This window comes from Struthio camelus, chromosome 1 (assembly GCF_040807025.1).
Source record: "Struthio camelus isolate bStrCam1 chromosome 1, bStrCam1.hap1, whole genome shotgun sequence".
NCBI classification, from domain to species: Eukaryota; Metazoa; Chordata; class Aves; order Struthioniformes; family Struthionidae; genus Struthio; species Struthio camelus.
In genome coordinates this window covers 57,005,570-57,021,682 of record NC_090942.1, presented here as the reverse complement: position 1 = coordinate 57,021,682, position 16,113 = coordinate 57,005,570, and the positions used below count along the sequence as shown (strand labels likewise).

General features: G+C 38.7%; 1 protein-coding gene across 1 annotated transcript in view; it reads left to right on the top strand.

Moving 5' to 3' along the window:
* Window positions 1-142: 142 nt before the first annotated feature.
* Window positions 143-16,113, top strand: part of EP300 (E1A binding protein p300) — a 65,097-nt gene continuing 49,126 nt past the window's right edge. The window contains exon 1 of the mRNA XM_009665258.2: window positions 143-1,035. Coding sequence (XP_009663553.2) covers window positions 942-1,035 — 94 coding nt within the window. The 5' untranslated portion in view covers window positions 143-941. The remainder of the gene's footprint in view (window positions 1,036-16,113) is intronic.

Below are 16,113 nucleotides of genomic sequence, written 5' to 3'. Positions count from 1 at the left end.
GCTACTGAGAGCGAGAGAAAGAGGAAGGGGAAAGAAGAGAAGAAGGGAGGGGGGGCAGAGAGGGTGTTGAAACCCGCCCCCCACCTTCCCATCCCGCGATCGGTGCTGCCTCCATCAGGACAACAACCCCGCCTTCTTCCCTGCACAACAAGATGTGAAGCGGAGACTCCTGGGACTTATCCTCACCCTCCTCATCCTTACAGCTCCCCTTTCTGCAGCCATTAGTGACTGGCGAGGAAGAAGCGAGGGGAGCTGGGGACCCCGCGCACGCTCGGCCTCTTTCGCCTCCTCCTCCCCCCCAGCCCTGTCGCTGGCGGTGGGTATTTTTTTGCAGGGTGGTGTTGGAGGGGGAAGGAGCCGCTGCTAGAGGACGGTGATCTTTTTTTCTTTTTTCCTCCTCCTCTCCCCTCCTTCGCCCGCCTCCTTGTGGCGATGAGGAGGAGGAGGACGGCGCCGAGGAGGAAGAGGCTGATGACGGCGGTGAGGAGGCAGCAAGAGGAGGAGACCCCCCGAAGGATGAAGATGATGATGGTGGCGGCGGCGCGGAAGCAACAGCAGCACAACAGCCGGGATTAATTTTACTAAAAACCCACCAGCCTCTTTCTCCCCCCCCCCTCCTTTTTTTCTTTTTTTTTTTTTTTTGGCGGGGGCTTTACCAGCTCTTCCCATCTTCGCTCTGCCCTTTCGCCTGGGGGAAGAGGCCTCTTCCCCTCGCTGCTCCCCACCTTCTCCCCGCTTCTCCGCTGCCGCCCTCCCGGAGCCCGAGCCCGAGGGGCAGAAAAAGGGGAACTTGGCCCCCTCCTCCGGCAGATCCTTCTCGCTCGCTCTCGTCGTTATTGTTGTTCTTCAGCTGACTCGGGGCCTGGGAAGAAGGTGAAGGTTTTGCCCCCCCCCTCCCCCGGTCTCTTTACTCTGAGTGATTGTCTAAAAAAGAATTAAAAATGGCCGAGAATGTGGTGGAGCCGGGCCCGCCTTCAGCCAAGCGGCCTAAACTCTCCTCACCGGCGCTCTCCGTGTCCGCCAGCGACGGCACAGGTCAGTCTCGGGGGCCCGGGCTCTCAGCCTCTTGGTGCCACAAATTACTGCCCTTTTCTCTCCTCTCTTGCCTAAATCGCCTCCTCCCTTTTGCTTCTTTAACTTGTTCCTTCCTTTCTCCTCTCTGTCTGTGATTTCTCCCTTTTTCTTTCTTTTTGCTCTTATTTGTGTTAATGCCGTAGGAGGAGGGTGTTCGGCTATTTCAGCCCTTTTATTTTTTGGAAGTGATTGAAAGCAAAGCTGTTCAGTTTATTGTGCTTTTGATCAGTCACAGATAAGAATTAACAGTTTGTCATTTTCTTGTCTTTCATAATAGTAATTATTTCAGAGCTCCTCGTTAAGCATATGCATTTAATTCCAGTTGCAGAAATATGAAATATTGCTTACAATGATGCTTTTGTACACTTTATTGTCGATTTCTGTGTGTATGTTTGCATATACACACACACACAAATACATGCCTGTTTCTTATTTTATTTTGCCTGTATGTACGGTGTTTTTATAACTCGTTTAGAAACATGAGATTTATTTCTCTATTCTTTTTCTTTTACCCTCTTAACAGGCACTCCGGTTATTTGATTTACTTTTTACAATCCTTCTTACTCTTCCTTGCACAAGGATTTCTAAAAAAAAAAAAAAAAAACCTGTTTTTTATTTCAAATAGACTATCGATTTAAGGAAAAAAACAACAACTAAAAACAAAATCCAGATTGCAAGTTTGGGGCTTAAGGCTTATCAAGAGCCTTAGCATTGTAGAAACAAAATATTATTTCACCTTATTTGCATTAAGAACCAATATGGAGTGCAATTCATTCTGCATCTCCCATTTCTTTGCTGCGAGAGCAAAATGTCTGAAATTCCCCTGTAGACTTATGGGTTGGGAAGATAAAGGGGCTTCTCTGCAATCCTGCAAAGATCTTTGGTGATGTTTTAGTAGGGAGGAATAATCTGCTCTGTGGAAACTCCAGAGTTGCTGTGGAGTCAAGCTAGAGGCTGGAAGTCTCCGGTGTCCCCATCCCTAGCAAACATGAACTGGTTGTACTGGGAAGGGAGAGGGAGGTAACAAAGGGCTGCTCTGCTTTTTAATGCTTCTTGTGAAGCAGATGAGCATTTAGTGTCATTTTGCTCTGAAAGTACTTGGTTACCTATCCCACAGGAGTTTCCTTAAACTCACTTTAGATCATCTTAGCCTATGGGAGTTGGAGGAGGCTGCCTTCTGCAGAATCTGATGAGAGATGGCGTTCCTGGTGCCACCAGTCTTAGTCACTGCAGTTAGATCTGTGAAGAAAAGGAAGAGTTAAAAAAAAAAAAAGCTGATCGTTTGACAGTAAACAGGAGGTTTAAATACCCAGTTTTTGGCTCAGCACGGGGTGTGATTCCAGTTTGAATCATCTTAAAAATTTTGATTTTTGCCTTCTCTTTATTCTTGGTGAATGACACATTAGTTTTAAAAAAAAAAAAGTTTATGTGTAACTTTCAGAGCATTTTAGTTATAGGCAGTTTTGTGTTGTAACTGGAGCAGATGACTAGTCTTGATATCAACAGGTCTCTGGTAAGAGAGTAGGAGAGGGTTGGAGGAGCTCTTCAGCTACAGCTAGTTGTGGAGGTTTTTTTACACTAGACTTGGAAAGCAGTACTTAATTCAGTAGTAATCGTTTTCATTCTTTCTCTTGACAGGGTTGGCCTTGCTCTGTGTAGGTGGCTAAATAAAAGATGGGTTTTGTGAGAGAAGCCCTGATGCTTGAAAGTAGGAAAGTTGGAGGGTTGTTAGATGAATACAAGTATCAAAGTTAAGGCATTTGCGATCAGATAAGATTTGTGTAAAGTGGATTTATTTCAGTGTAAGAGGTGCAGATTTTCTCAGAATATTTAGTTTCTTTTAATTGTTAGTCTACTGGACAGTTTAATTGGCGATCTTTTTATATTTATGGTGAAACACACTAGGGATTATTGGACAAATTCAAAGGAATTCAGATATGACATTGTAGTGTGCAAAACGGGATACATTTTTTTGAAGTTGTTGAGATTGTCATCACCTGCTGGCTATCCAGAGGTTTTTAATGGTGCAAATATTTCATGTATGTTACAAAGAACTGTTGAAGGGTTCTCATTCTTGTGCACTTTGTTTGCAATTTATTACCTGGATTTAGCACACTGCCACTTTCTGTGTTTTTAATATGATGTGATATATCTGTTTCTCTAATTAAAAAAATGTAAAACTAACTTGCTTAATCAATAAGCATGTTTTCGGGGTTATATTTTTCATTTACTGCATGAGTGACTGACGTTTTTCTGTCTTGCTTTTGCTGTTGTGGGTAGCAGCACTGAAGTTTACTTTTTTAACCTACCTGCTCCTTAAAATTGCTTTGAAATAGTACAAGGAACTCTTATGTAGTAAACTCCACTTATAGAAGCTGGTGTATTGTCCCCGCTCCAGAGTTAATTATAGAAAATCAGAAACGTGGTGCTTATGTACTTACTCAAGCACTCTTTTTAAACATAGTGTTAGATTTGCAACATCCTTATCCAGACAGACCAGAAACTTGCACTGTTGGTGGAACTTTTTCCAGCATATGTGCATGGTGGGTCTTTTTAGTATGTTTCTTCTGCTGTTAATTTTTTGACTCATTTCTTAACCTGAAATACTGTTCTAGCATGTTAGATATCTAAAAATAATGTCTGAATCTAGTTAGTTTTTTGTTCCCGAACTTACAGATGTTAAGTATATTAGCATGTCGGAGACTAAGTTGAGTCTCTAATTGACCCGTGGTTTTTTTTGTAGACCTGGATGATACTGATATTCTGGGCTTGGAATGTACTAAAAAATTCATATGATGCTGGTTTTCTTCTGCAAAGAGGTCAGCAAAGATTGTCCTAGTGAGCTTGATTTATTGGCAGCAACCAAATATAGCTGCTTTTCCCACTGTTGCAGAGCTGCATCTCCTTCTGTCTTAAGTCTTAAATCCTTCATGTGTTTCCCGCTCTGGAGCAGAATTTGCTTTGCCATGGAACATACTGTATTAGTATAATTTTAAATAACTTCATTGCTGCCAATTTCTTTCTTGGGAGGTAAGAATAAGATAGTGTTAATAAAGTTGCTGGGAGACTGAAATGATTTTAGCAGATATTTTGTAATAAACATTTTAAAGTAATTTAGAAAGTTTTGGTATTGTCACTATCTACTAGTATATTAGTAGTGAATTTTTGAATATCATCTCTTTGTTTCTTATTTTTGTTACATCCTGTCCAGTTCTTAGCTTCAGGAACAGGGCTGTGTGGTCTTCTAAAATGTCAACGATTTCTACAACCTCTTTTACATTTAAATGTTAGGCTTCTTGAGGAGAAGAATGACAATTACGTGCGTATCTTGTTCAGATAGCAAGTTTTCTGAATGCCGCTACAACTCCACACTGGGTCACCTTTTGTTGGTACAGTATCCTTACTGTGGGATGAGCTTCTGTGACACTTCTGTGCCAGCACAGCTCTTCTGTAGACAGGGTTACAATGACATAAGTGATTTGCCAGTGTAGCTTATTTTGCTTACCTTGCTTTACTGGTAGAAACACTGTTTTGATACGTTGCATCTAGTCTAACAAGACCTTCTTACACATTGTATTAGCAGACTACTTGGGTGCACCAGTCCGTTTTCACAATATTTGCTGTCTGTAATGAAATAATTTCAGTGTATCCTTAAAAATCTAGTTCCTTGAGTAAAAGAGTGGAAATCTCTTATAAACATACTTGTAGCTGCCTGCTTCGTATTGGTGATTTTCAATATTTTCATTAATAAACCACTCACTCTTTTCCTGTGGAAATGCAGGTGCACTGAAATTATCACACGGATTTCTATACTATATTTAGGCAGGGTGAGTTTAGACATCTTTTACAGACCCCCTTAGAAATAAACTTCTGTGGACCAGGAATCCTGTTTGGGCTGTGGGTTCAGAACTGCTGTGTTGCATTCATCAAGGCATAAAAATTGAATATACTCTGTGTTGCAACATGTTTGTGTAGTATCCTGCCTTTTGGTTGCTTAACTCAAAAATAGGATTTTGAGTGCTAAGTGTTTCTGGTGAGCCCTAGCATTGAAGTCAGTTTTCTACAATTAATTAGCTGTCATGTGAGTTGAATTGGGGATCACTGCATATTTGTGATACGTGCCTTAACTTACTTCAGTTTACTGTTTCCAAAAAGTCACGTTCTTCTGAGTAATAGAATATCTTCAGTCTCCCTCCGTGTCAATGACTGTGTGCGTCGCGGTCATTTTGTGTCTTTTTTTTTTTTTTTTTTAGGAGCTACTTCTGACCTTTAAAACTTTACTCTCCCTTACTGCAAAGGTGTATAGATCTTGTAATGAAACTTCTCATCTGGACTGCTGTAATTTTGACTGAGACTCATCTTTTATTTGTTTCAAATGTGTACCAATCAGGCTGTTTCTTTGCTGGAAATGAATCATTTTAATTCTTGTCTCATTGTCTTACCCAGAGGCATCTTACTAGGTTTTGCAGGCTGCTATGGATTTTTTTCTTACTGTTCATATGCATTTCTCTTCAAATTAAATACTTTTCACACATCTCTGTTTCTAACTAAAGGTTGATTAAAGTACTCTAAGGCAAAGACCAAGTCATTAGCTGCGTTTATGACTCTCACTTAAAAATGTTTTTATCCCCTGTTGAGAGCAACATTTTTTTCACTGTTTTTTCCAAGTATTGTTGTGAGAGGGGAGATGCCTTAAATTAGGGCTTGTGGGATGGCACGTGCTGTAAATTGAGTATTTCAATAGATTAACTTCTAAGCTAGGGTGGATGCTTGTGTAGGAAATAACCTATGTAACTACGAGGCAGAGATACTTATCCAAGTAACTACATTAAGAATAAAATTTTGAAGGTACCTGGTAAGTGGATCATTGTTATGATACTTAGTAACATTTTAAAAAAAAAATGTTACAGGCTTTTGAACCTCTTAGATTTCTGAATTGTTGCACCTCTGCTTCTTTTGACCCTCTCACTGAGTGGATTGTGTGTCTGACAGAGATACGTATTCTTTCTGAACAGTGTTAGAAAGGCATTTAGTTTTTCTAAGAAATGCCCACCGTGCTTTAAAGACCTTACACGTTCTGATGTAAAACTGTGTCTTGCATAGTTATGAAGAAAAAACTTTGTTCTTGGAAAGCCAGTTTACGTTTGCAATTTATAAATAGATTCACAAGTTTAGTATTTAGGGAAAAGCCTGGGTTGCTGTCTGGAAGTTAAATCCTAGATTCAAGAAAAAAATGGTTATGTATTTGCATCTTGTCCTTCATGCTTCCAGAGCCAGACTCCTTAGTCTAAAGAGTCCCTAGTTCAGGTTATCGACTGGTTCTGTGTTTTTGCAGATAAATTTTGTTTTTCTACAAAGTCTAATGAATTCTAGAGTTTGAACACTTTTGGGGGGAGTTTATGGGTTTCGTGAAGTATTGGTGATAAACGCTAAACTTTTACAGCGGGAATTCTGGTTTCTTGTAACTCTACAACTTGAACAAAACTACTTGGTTATTTTACTTAAATTTCACGTGATTTAGTATGCGTTTTTTTTCCTTTTCTCCTTAGGCGGTTTGGTTATGTTCAGCGTCACGTCTGTGTCTTGTTAGCTGCCTTAGCAGAAGCAGCCTTTCAGTGCTTGTTCCAGTGATGTAATGATCTTTCTTTAATCTTTCACTTCAACCAAACCAGTGCCCCGTCTAAGGGGGCTTGGACAAAAGTCATTTAGATTTGGTATTTGTCAAATGGAGTAATTTTGTTGTGCAGCTTTCACTGGCAGATAAACGATGCACACCTATTTCCAAGGGTTTGGCTTTTCTGTCTTGTCTTCAACTGTAGCAGCAGGTTGAAGTAAAATACATCTGTCTCTGCATATGGCTGTATGCACTGACAAAACATCCTTGATTATATAGAATTTGGTTACATGAAGCCAACAGGTAGAATTTGAACTATAGCAATTTTATTTTCAGAAATCTTCTCCCTGAGCATTAAGCGGCGCATTTGAGAACATGATTTTATCTTCTTAAGTAGCAGCGCGTTTCCTTAAAACGAATTGGCATATGATTGCATTTAAAATTCTTTAAAAACTCGACACGTCATATTCATTTTCAAGCACCCTTTTCACGAAAAACTTTTTCAACAAAATTAGAGTTGAATTCTGAGCTCCCATCATAGCAACTCATGTTTAGTTGGTTATGTCAGTTGTGTTTACAGAAACAGCGAAGATAGGAAGTTCTGGTCCAAACTTGGATTACTACCCAAAGGGAGAATTGCTAGATACAGGTTCTTCAGCAACTCTGCGGATTATTTGTTGTCATTGGTAATGGTGAGATGGAGCAGAACAAACTTTTACTTTTTTCATTGGTGGTGTGAATCACCTCTATACTGCCTTTATTCCTGGATGTTCGTAAGAGAAATAGAGCTTTGAACAACCATATCAGTTTTTTGTTTGTAGGCGTTATGAAGAATCACGATGGACTGGAGAGGCATCATCATTCTTCTGCAAAGACATTCCTAAAACAAATGATCTACTGTTTCTTGCTTTGAAGAGCTCCCAAATACAAGTGAATAGATAATTTCTTGTACTGCGTTAATGAGCTGAAATACTCTAATTCTCAGTTTGTTTGGAATTCTAATCAAAAATAACTCTGGCATAATGCTGATGTCTGGTTTGTTCAATACAAGTTCTGCTGAAGCTAAACTGCCTTTTCTGTTTTCCTGGATAGCGTTTCACTAGCTTCTGGGAATTAGTGGTTCAACATAAAGAAGTTTGGTCTGCCGACTTCTGTTTTTTATTTAATTTACATAAATGTGTGTGTATACATTTGTCTATCTTTAAATCCAGCATTGCTTTTGTGCTTTTACGTGGGAGTAACGTTGAATGACTTCATGTCAGTAACACTCAAAAAACTGACTTGACTTTCTGGTAACTGTATACGCAGACCGTATCATTTTGAAGTTGCTGTTAACTTTACAATGAAATTAACTTTGTTCTTTTCTTTAACTGATTTGTGATCTCTTCTAAAATGAAACTGATTCAGTGTGTTTGAGGACATACATGTGTTCATTTCCTATATGCAAGTGTCCATTCTTTGTCCAGCAGTGTAGCAGACCAGCAACTCCCGGGCTCTCTAGACCAACAAGCCATCGTTAACTTTTCAGACTTGTTTGTGTGGTGGTCTGCCACTTATCAGACTCCTAATTGAAATGCCAGCATTTCTATCTAACAATACCACAGACCAATAGTAAGTAACTTAATGTGGTCCTTTGGGAATTTCAGTGGCATACACAGGATGGCTAAGAATACTAACGTAGGGACTTTTCACTAGGTTTAAAGCTAACACAGTGAAATTTGTGCAAATAGCAACATGTAAGTAAATGACTGTGTGTTAAGCCAAAATTACTCTAGTATTTTCAAATTAAAATTTCAAAAAGTTCATCCTATTTGGGTCATCTGTCACTGCAAGACTAGTGCCTTTTCATTGTATCACATAAAAATATAAATACGCTGTTTTTCTCAGAGACACAGCAACACTGTCTCTAAACTTATCCCTCAGGTAAATGTTAGAAGATTAAATGCACTCTGTCTTGATTCTTGCACGCAGTCTTTTTTCATATGACTATACCAATTCCGTTTCTCTAAACAGCTACAAAAGACATTCCAGAATCATAACCATCAATTTTTTCTCTATGGTTATTGGTACAGGAAAGCACCTGTGATCATCTGTACATCTAAATACTGCTTTAAAAAGTACTTTGAATATGTTTATGAAAATGAAAAGTTTGTCGTAAATATGGTCTTGTGTAAACAGCAGACCTTCTCTGAAGTTGCAAAAACAGCCCCTGTGCAGAGTCTATTAAAGCTGACCTTTCTGTTGATATTAGTTTGGATCAAGCATTAATTAAACTTGTAGATTATTGTTCTGAGCAAAATTGACATTTTTCTTAAAGAGCTGGCGTGTTTGACACAGTGTCTGAATAGGGGTTAGGATAGACTTTACCAAAAAAAAAAAAAAAAAAAAAAAAGCTGGAAGAATGAGGTCCAAAAACAGTCTGAGACAGATACAGAGCAAGAAGTTGTTGCTTCTTTAGAACGATATTTTTTCTTTTTGACACTTGCAAAATAATTCTGTTTATATGATTGTTGCAACTAATGATGAAATTATGTGCTTTCCATAGCTAGTTAATTGGACTTTTTGACCAACAAACTTTGTTTTTAAAAACTGTACCTGAAGTTGTTTCAGCATGACTTTTGTGCTCTTGCATTTGTTGTCCTCCAGTGCTTCTGAGCTCACTCTCAGAATGGTTGCACGTGTCCTTTTTTAGATGCTTGTTTGCTTTTATTGTTTGCAGTCGTGCTTCAAATATATCAGCTACTATATTCAGGTTCCTTGAGGTGGTGAGAAAAAATCAGGTCTTTTCTTGATCAGCCAGGACACAAGGAGGCAATACTCCACCAGTTTCTTATAGGGAACAGAAGAAATAGCAAAGTTCTAATGCTGAAGATCTGATAATCTAAATAGTGTAATGCAGAATAAAAAAAATCTCAGTTGATGTGGAAGAAGCAGTAACGAATAGCTCTGCATCAGTCCTCTACCTTAGGGAGTAAGAGATGAATAGGGTTAAATAGAGATCCATGACCTAGAATTTTGGAAGTAATAGTTGTAATGTTGAATCTAGACTGTAATGTTTTAAATTGTTGTTCAATTTTTTCCACTTTGTCTTGCATGAAATTAGTAGATCAAGTTAAATCTTCAACTTTAGGTGCAAAAAACAGTTTGGCAAGGTCCTTGTTATCTTTAGGCAATTGTGGCTTTGTAGAGGGTCTACATGCAAAACCTTCTCATTAATGGGATTTAACGAGAATAAAAAAAAAAACCCACCTCATCTCGAAAGTACTGTACAGCAAGATTCTCTTGCAGCCACCTGGCAGGAATCCTTAGGTTTTTGCCTCTTTCCTAGAATGTACGCGTCTCTCTCCCCACCTCTCTCTTCCCCATAAAAACTGTCTGAACACGTCTACCTTAAGGCCTCTGCAATGGCAGAAAATTAGGAGTTGATGCCCTTGTGTGTGTACTGCCCTGATCTTTATTTGTGCTGCCAGAAACTCTCTGAACTAAGATTTGACTGCTGGTGTGCTGGCAGACTGGAATTATGTTTTGAAAGAAATAATGTAATTTTAGCAGAGACACATCCAAAGTGGTATACCTGAATAGGAATGACAGGTGTGCTGATACAGTCTGGGAAGCGATGAGCAAGTCAGCTATTTTACTTTAAAACAATAATTTTTAAAAAAGAAAAACACAGATTGTTGGTCGTAGGCTTGAACACAAGTCATGTGCAGTTCTGAAAAGCAAAAAATCCACGCACCTTACTGGGATATCTAGAGTAGCGTAGCAAAGAGTCAATAGCAAGTGCTCTCCCTCTTTATTTGATATTGGCTCAGTTTTTGGTGGAATACCATGTCCAGTTTACTATTGCATCTCAAGGCAGATGGAAAATTACAGGAAAATAAGATGAGAGAGGACTAGAAGTCTAATTGTATAAGGAAAGACTGAAGGAATTATGGTTTTTAAGTCTTAAGAGACACTAGGAAGAACAAGTGAACACTACTATCTGTTAGGAAGGAAGTACATATATTGTTCTGTATTACTGTTCTGCAGGAGGATGTAGATGACATCTTGAGAATCCCTTCCAACCTCATGATTTTGATTTTTTTTTTTTTAAAGTTGAACATGTCTTCTAGTTGATCTCTAGACTAGACAAAAAAGCTCACCTCTGACAGCTTTGAACTAAAGTTAGGTTAGGTGACTGGTCTTGTCAGTGAATAGGTCTGAGATTTCAATACCTCATTGCTGTGTCACTTTCCTTCTAGTGGTGCCCAGAGTTCCTTTGTGAAACGTGTCACTATTTACAACTTGATATCCTCATAAAGGGGTTCTTTGATTCCTAAACCGTTTCACATGCGTTCGTGGGTAGCGCTTTGTTTTATATCTGTGCTTCAAATTTATCAAATGTTTTAACTTTCACCTTTGGCTTTGCTCCTGTGTTTTCATGGGTATTCAAGAATTGTCTTGAGTTCTGCCTTTTTTAAAGGGCGCTTCAGTCAATACCCCTTAATTTTCAGGCCTCTAATGTTGGTGCTCGGCTGCAAGCTTGAATAGCTCGTTACTCTGGGACGTTGGTCGTGTCCTCTGGGCACTTTCTCTCTTACATCTAGGCCCTGTTCGATTCCTGGATAGCTTTCATGTCGACATTTAGGGAAGATGCAGAGCCCAGCACCTTTTTTTTTTCTTTGGCTGGAAGCACAGCAAAGGTGTCATGCTTTATATGTAGTCCAACATCATCTGCGGTTCCTGTCAACCCTGATGCGTACATGCTTCATAGTCAGTGTCCTGTATTAAGCCTTGTCCACTTGTTTCATTATGAACTTAACTGTGATATAGCTTGATCTACTGATATGTGTCTGGAGCCCAGAAACATTTTGCAGAAAGGTAACTCTTCAGCAGCTTTTTAATTTGATATGTTTGTATTCAGAATATAGTATAACAAATGAGATCCGGAGACAGAAACTGTAAGTATCTCTTAACCTGCTGTAAGGCCAGTGGCAAGGTAAGCAGTGGAGTAAGTTGTCATCTTACATGACTGGCATGCAGGGTTCTTTAGGTATCACTCGTCTTTAGGTTCACACGTGATGCCGTTCCTTCGGGTGCACCAACTCTCCTTTGAGGCTGAATGGGTAAATACCTGAGTCTTGAGGATGCAGTACACAAGCGTAAAGCATTCTGGGCTATCTTGTAGCACATGAGCAAGTTCTTAGGAAAAATAAGATTATTCACTGCAGCCTATTGCTGGAACCAGATAATCTCCATATTGATAGAAATGGCTATTTTATTCTCAAAGGTGAATAGAAGTATGTTATCTTAACCCAGAAATGAGAAAAAAAACTACTGAATCATGACCGTAGGCTGGAAAGCGTACAAGAGAAGCTGGCATGTGCTGCTTGGACCCACTTGTAGAACTCTCTGCTAAATAGTTAGTGTGGATGTATTTTCCTTGGATTATAAACATCTTAGTCAGAAATGTTTTTTGTTTAATCTCTGCCTTGCTTTGCATGCTTTGACAACTATTATATCACTGGAACTGCTAGGTACTATTTCAGTAAAACTGGCTTCAAATAATCACCTTTCAACTGAGTTGCAAAGTAATCACTTGGTGGGGCACAGATTTCCTAATGATTTAAGGACTTTGATTGCTCAGTTTAAATCTGTGCTAATGTTAAGCCCATTTTGATGTCAGGTGGGTTTTCAACCCAGACCTGTAGGTTTCCTTGGATCTTGCCAGTCAGGGGCTGCCGAAGGCGAATTTGTCAGAAGTCAGCTGTTTGTAGGGGCTAAAACTAATAAAATAATCCATAGTATGCAACACATAAGCAATGCTGAAGTTAACACACTGATTTTTTTTTTCCTTTTTTTTGCTTTCTCAAATTTTAGGGTGCAGTTCATATTATTTTAGTCTGTCTGGACTGTCACTGGAAAAAATAGGCATACTCCATCTACTGTCTTTTCTGAGCAGCTTTCTCACTACTTGCCAGGGCAAATTGGACCATTTTCTTGGTTCTACAGAAAGACTCACTTAAATGTACCACTAGTAACAGTTCCTGAAAGGAATAATTGTATATCTTTGCATGCTGAGACTGCCTCAGCTTAACACTTTCATTACTTACCTGGTTGTTGTTTTAAGGAGGTGCCTCCCTTCTCTTTCCTTGTAATCTTAGATGGTAATAGTAATCTATTCTACATTATCTTGTTACCTATGAAAAGAAATATATTAATAATACTGTTAGTAACTTACTGTAGAATTGCTCTCTACCACTCTGGGATGAAGATTTTTCCAATTCTTGCTGAATGGATGTTACTGGATGTGTGTGTGGTGGGTTGTTTTTTTTTTTTAATGGACTCTTAAGGCCAGGTTGTGCCTGTTGTGTTATATCCCAACTTTGTCATGTCAGTGATATCCCTAGAGATCTTGGGATATAGAATCAGGTGGACAGACCTTTGCTGGACAAATCTGACTCCTTCTCCCCGCTTTGTATTTTAGTTAGAAATCTTAATGTGTCTCCTTGATGAAAAAGATTACGAGGCTAGCAGTGGATTTAGTATACTGGAAAGTCAGTCAGTCAGTTCTCTGGATATTTACCACTCTTGTCTTAAGCTGTGTCACTGGCTCTTTACGTGAATGTATTTGCCATTATCTTGATATAGTCTATGAACTATCTGGCTTAGTCTTGTCAATTTGGGGGTTGGCTGTAGATAAAACTCTATAGTGTGCATTGTACGTCAAAGAGTGTGAAATGCATTGGAACTCTTGCTATATGCACACAAAGTGTTATTGTTCTGTATGGTCTTCTGAGACTTCTTGAAACTTATGTTTCAGTCTTCTACCTAAAAATCTTCTGCCTCCTGGCAGTTGAGTAAAAACGTGTTTTCATAGTTGACCAGACAACTGAAAGTTTGGTCCTGTCCCCTCTCCCCCCCTCCCCCCCCCCAATGGCTGGAGACTTCCAAGTTTGTATTTTGGAAGAGACTTGTGAAAAGGGCAAACTAACGCCAGCGTACTACTTTGTTGGTTTTTACTTCTCAAGTTTTTGGCTTGTAGCTGCTAGTATTCTTTGAGGATAAATCTTCTATTCTGTATTCTCTAGGATTAAAAATCCTAGCGTTTGTGTCTCTTACGGAAGGGAGATACTTATCTTTTTGATTTAAATTTTTGGACGTACAGCGCTAAGCCTAATGGAATCACTGCTTAGTATTTTTCCTACGCATAGCTTTTGGCCTATTATCTTTTGAGAAGATGAGTATTTAAAAACCCTTAAAACTTGCCATTTTACTTCCTGTTCATGTATGTGCACAGAATTTGGGGTGTGGTCTTCCTGTATGCCGCTCATATGGTTATGCGGAAGGTACAGGGCTTGTGCTGGTTTATGTCGTTCCCAGACACTGCACTTCATTCTTAAATTTTGTTTGCTCCTCTTCTAGGATAAATTTTGCTGGACAGCAGACTTTAACTTGTGAATTACCGACTTATTTTACTCTTTCTCGCTCATGAGGGGTTCTGTCAGGTTATTTAGCCAGTGTTTTTTGGATTATAATCTTTCAACATCTGCCTATTTTTAGCCATCTTAATATTGTATATATATTACATTAATCACATAGCCTTTGAATACTTTCTCCATGTGCTTGATCTCCCCTCTATTTTGAAGGGCTTCTTCACTGTAACTTTTCCCATGCTTGTCAATATTCAACTCTTGAGCAAACTGAGCATTTGAAGTTTTGTGTGTGTTTTCTGAGGACCATGTACCAATGCAAACCTCCAATATCGTTATTATAAAATCAGAAATATGGCATAACTATTCTTTTGCTTCTTCCTGCAATTCTGAATCTTCAAAAATTAATCATGCTGAAAAATACTAGAGATGCAGGATGAGACCTTAATATGTAGTGCAAAGTGTAACTTTTGGCGGAAGGTTTCCCCTACTGAAATCAGTTAGCCCCTTCTGATATCTTCAGTAGTTCAGAATGGTTCTTTAGTGGAAGTATTTTCTTGTCATTTGATCTCTGGTGCTTTTCTGTAATGATGAATATATAAATGGAGTTAGGAAATCTCTATTTTGGTATGTCGTCCTTCTTGCCTATCTCGTGCAATGTTTTCAGAATTCTTAAAGTATGATCTTATCTTTGTTAAAAGTTGTGAATTTATAAATATTCTGTTAGTCCTGGAGTGTGAAAGTTTGGGCAGGTATCATGTGGAGCTTTAACTATTTTCTGTGGCAGGTCAGCTTTTCCGACTTGCATGCTGTTTAGTCTTTTCCGTTAACTTTTTGAACAGGTGGTATTGCCATCTTCTCTAGATCACTGTAATTGACGTTTTCCTTTAAATGCTGTTGCAGTAGCTGAAATAATTCGTGTTTTAGGTCATTGTCTAGATCTGCGGTCTTTGAAAATGCAGTGCAATACCTCCTACTGAGCATCCATGAAATGGCCTTCCTGACAAAAGTGGTGGTGAACTGTTAGAATTAAAATTAAAATATGATCCACTCTATTTTCAGATTCCAAATAGTAAGTTTTACAGACTATTTACTGTGAGTGGATGCATCATACAGTAACTTGGCTTTTCTATATTATTTTTGTTTCAGTTGCCCGTAGACTAAATATAAAGATCAAGGTGCATGCTAGTTCTGCAGGCCTAAGAACTCCTTGCTTTCTTGAGCAAATTGATTTTGAGTACTGTGCAGTATTCTCATATCTACATATTCCAAATAGTGATCTTTTTCCACTTTGGGAAATTGGGGATGACTTTGTATGGGTGCTTGTGATGCAATTTTTTTTTTTTTTTTTGTCATCCCACTGTTTTTGCACAGCTTCACAGGCAGGAAGGTTACTTTCAATTGGTTTCTGACTATGCCCTGTATAGGGAAAATACTGACCATCTATTGAAGTTCAATGGTATTTTGCAGTTATGTGCTGGGAATGACTGTTATGCTCCTTTTAAAACTATTATGCTCCTTTTATATTGTTTTTATGGTTGGATAAAGAGAGGGTAAATATTTTCCAAAAAACATTACGTTACTATGCTAGTTTTGACTATCCAAAAGTGACAAGAGTTCAAAGAAAGCTGAAAATTAAGGACAGTGCTGTCTCATCAAACTTCTAACTTTTTTATAATAATTGTTTAATTCCAGTGGCTAATTCTGTGGGATCTCTTAATTTAGTTTTTTCCTTCCTTTCCTCCTCAAATTTCACAAGTTGAGAGCTCACATTCTGAGATACCCAGGGGATCTTTCAGTGCAAACTGCAGAAGAGTGAAGTAGTATGGTCTTGTCTGATTTAGACTTTGTAATGTTTAGATGACTTTTATCAGGACAAGTCGGATCGTTTTCAATAATAACTGATATGGGAGTTTCACTGGAACATAGCAAATGAAGTTTTGGTACTTGTGTGAAATGAAAGCTGGAATCTAAGTAAAATGAGATTTGTCTTCAAGGTATTACTGATTGCTC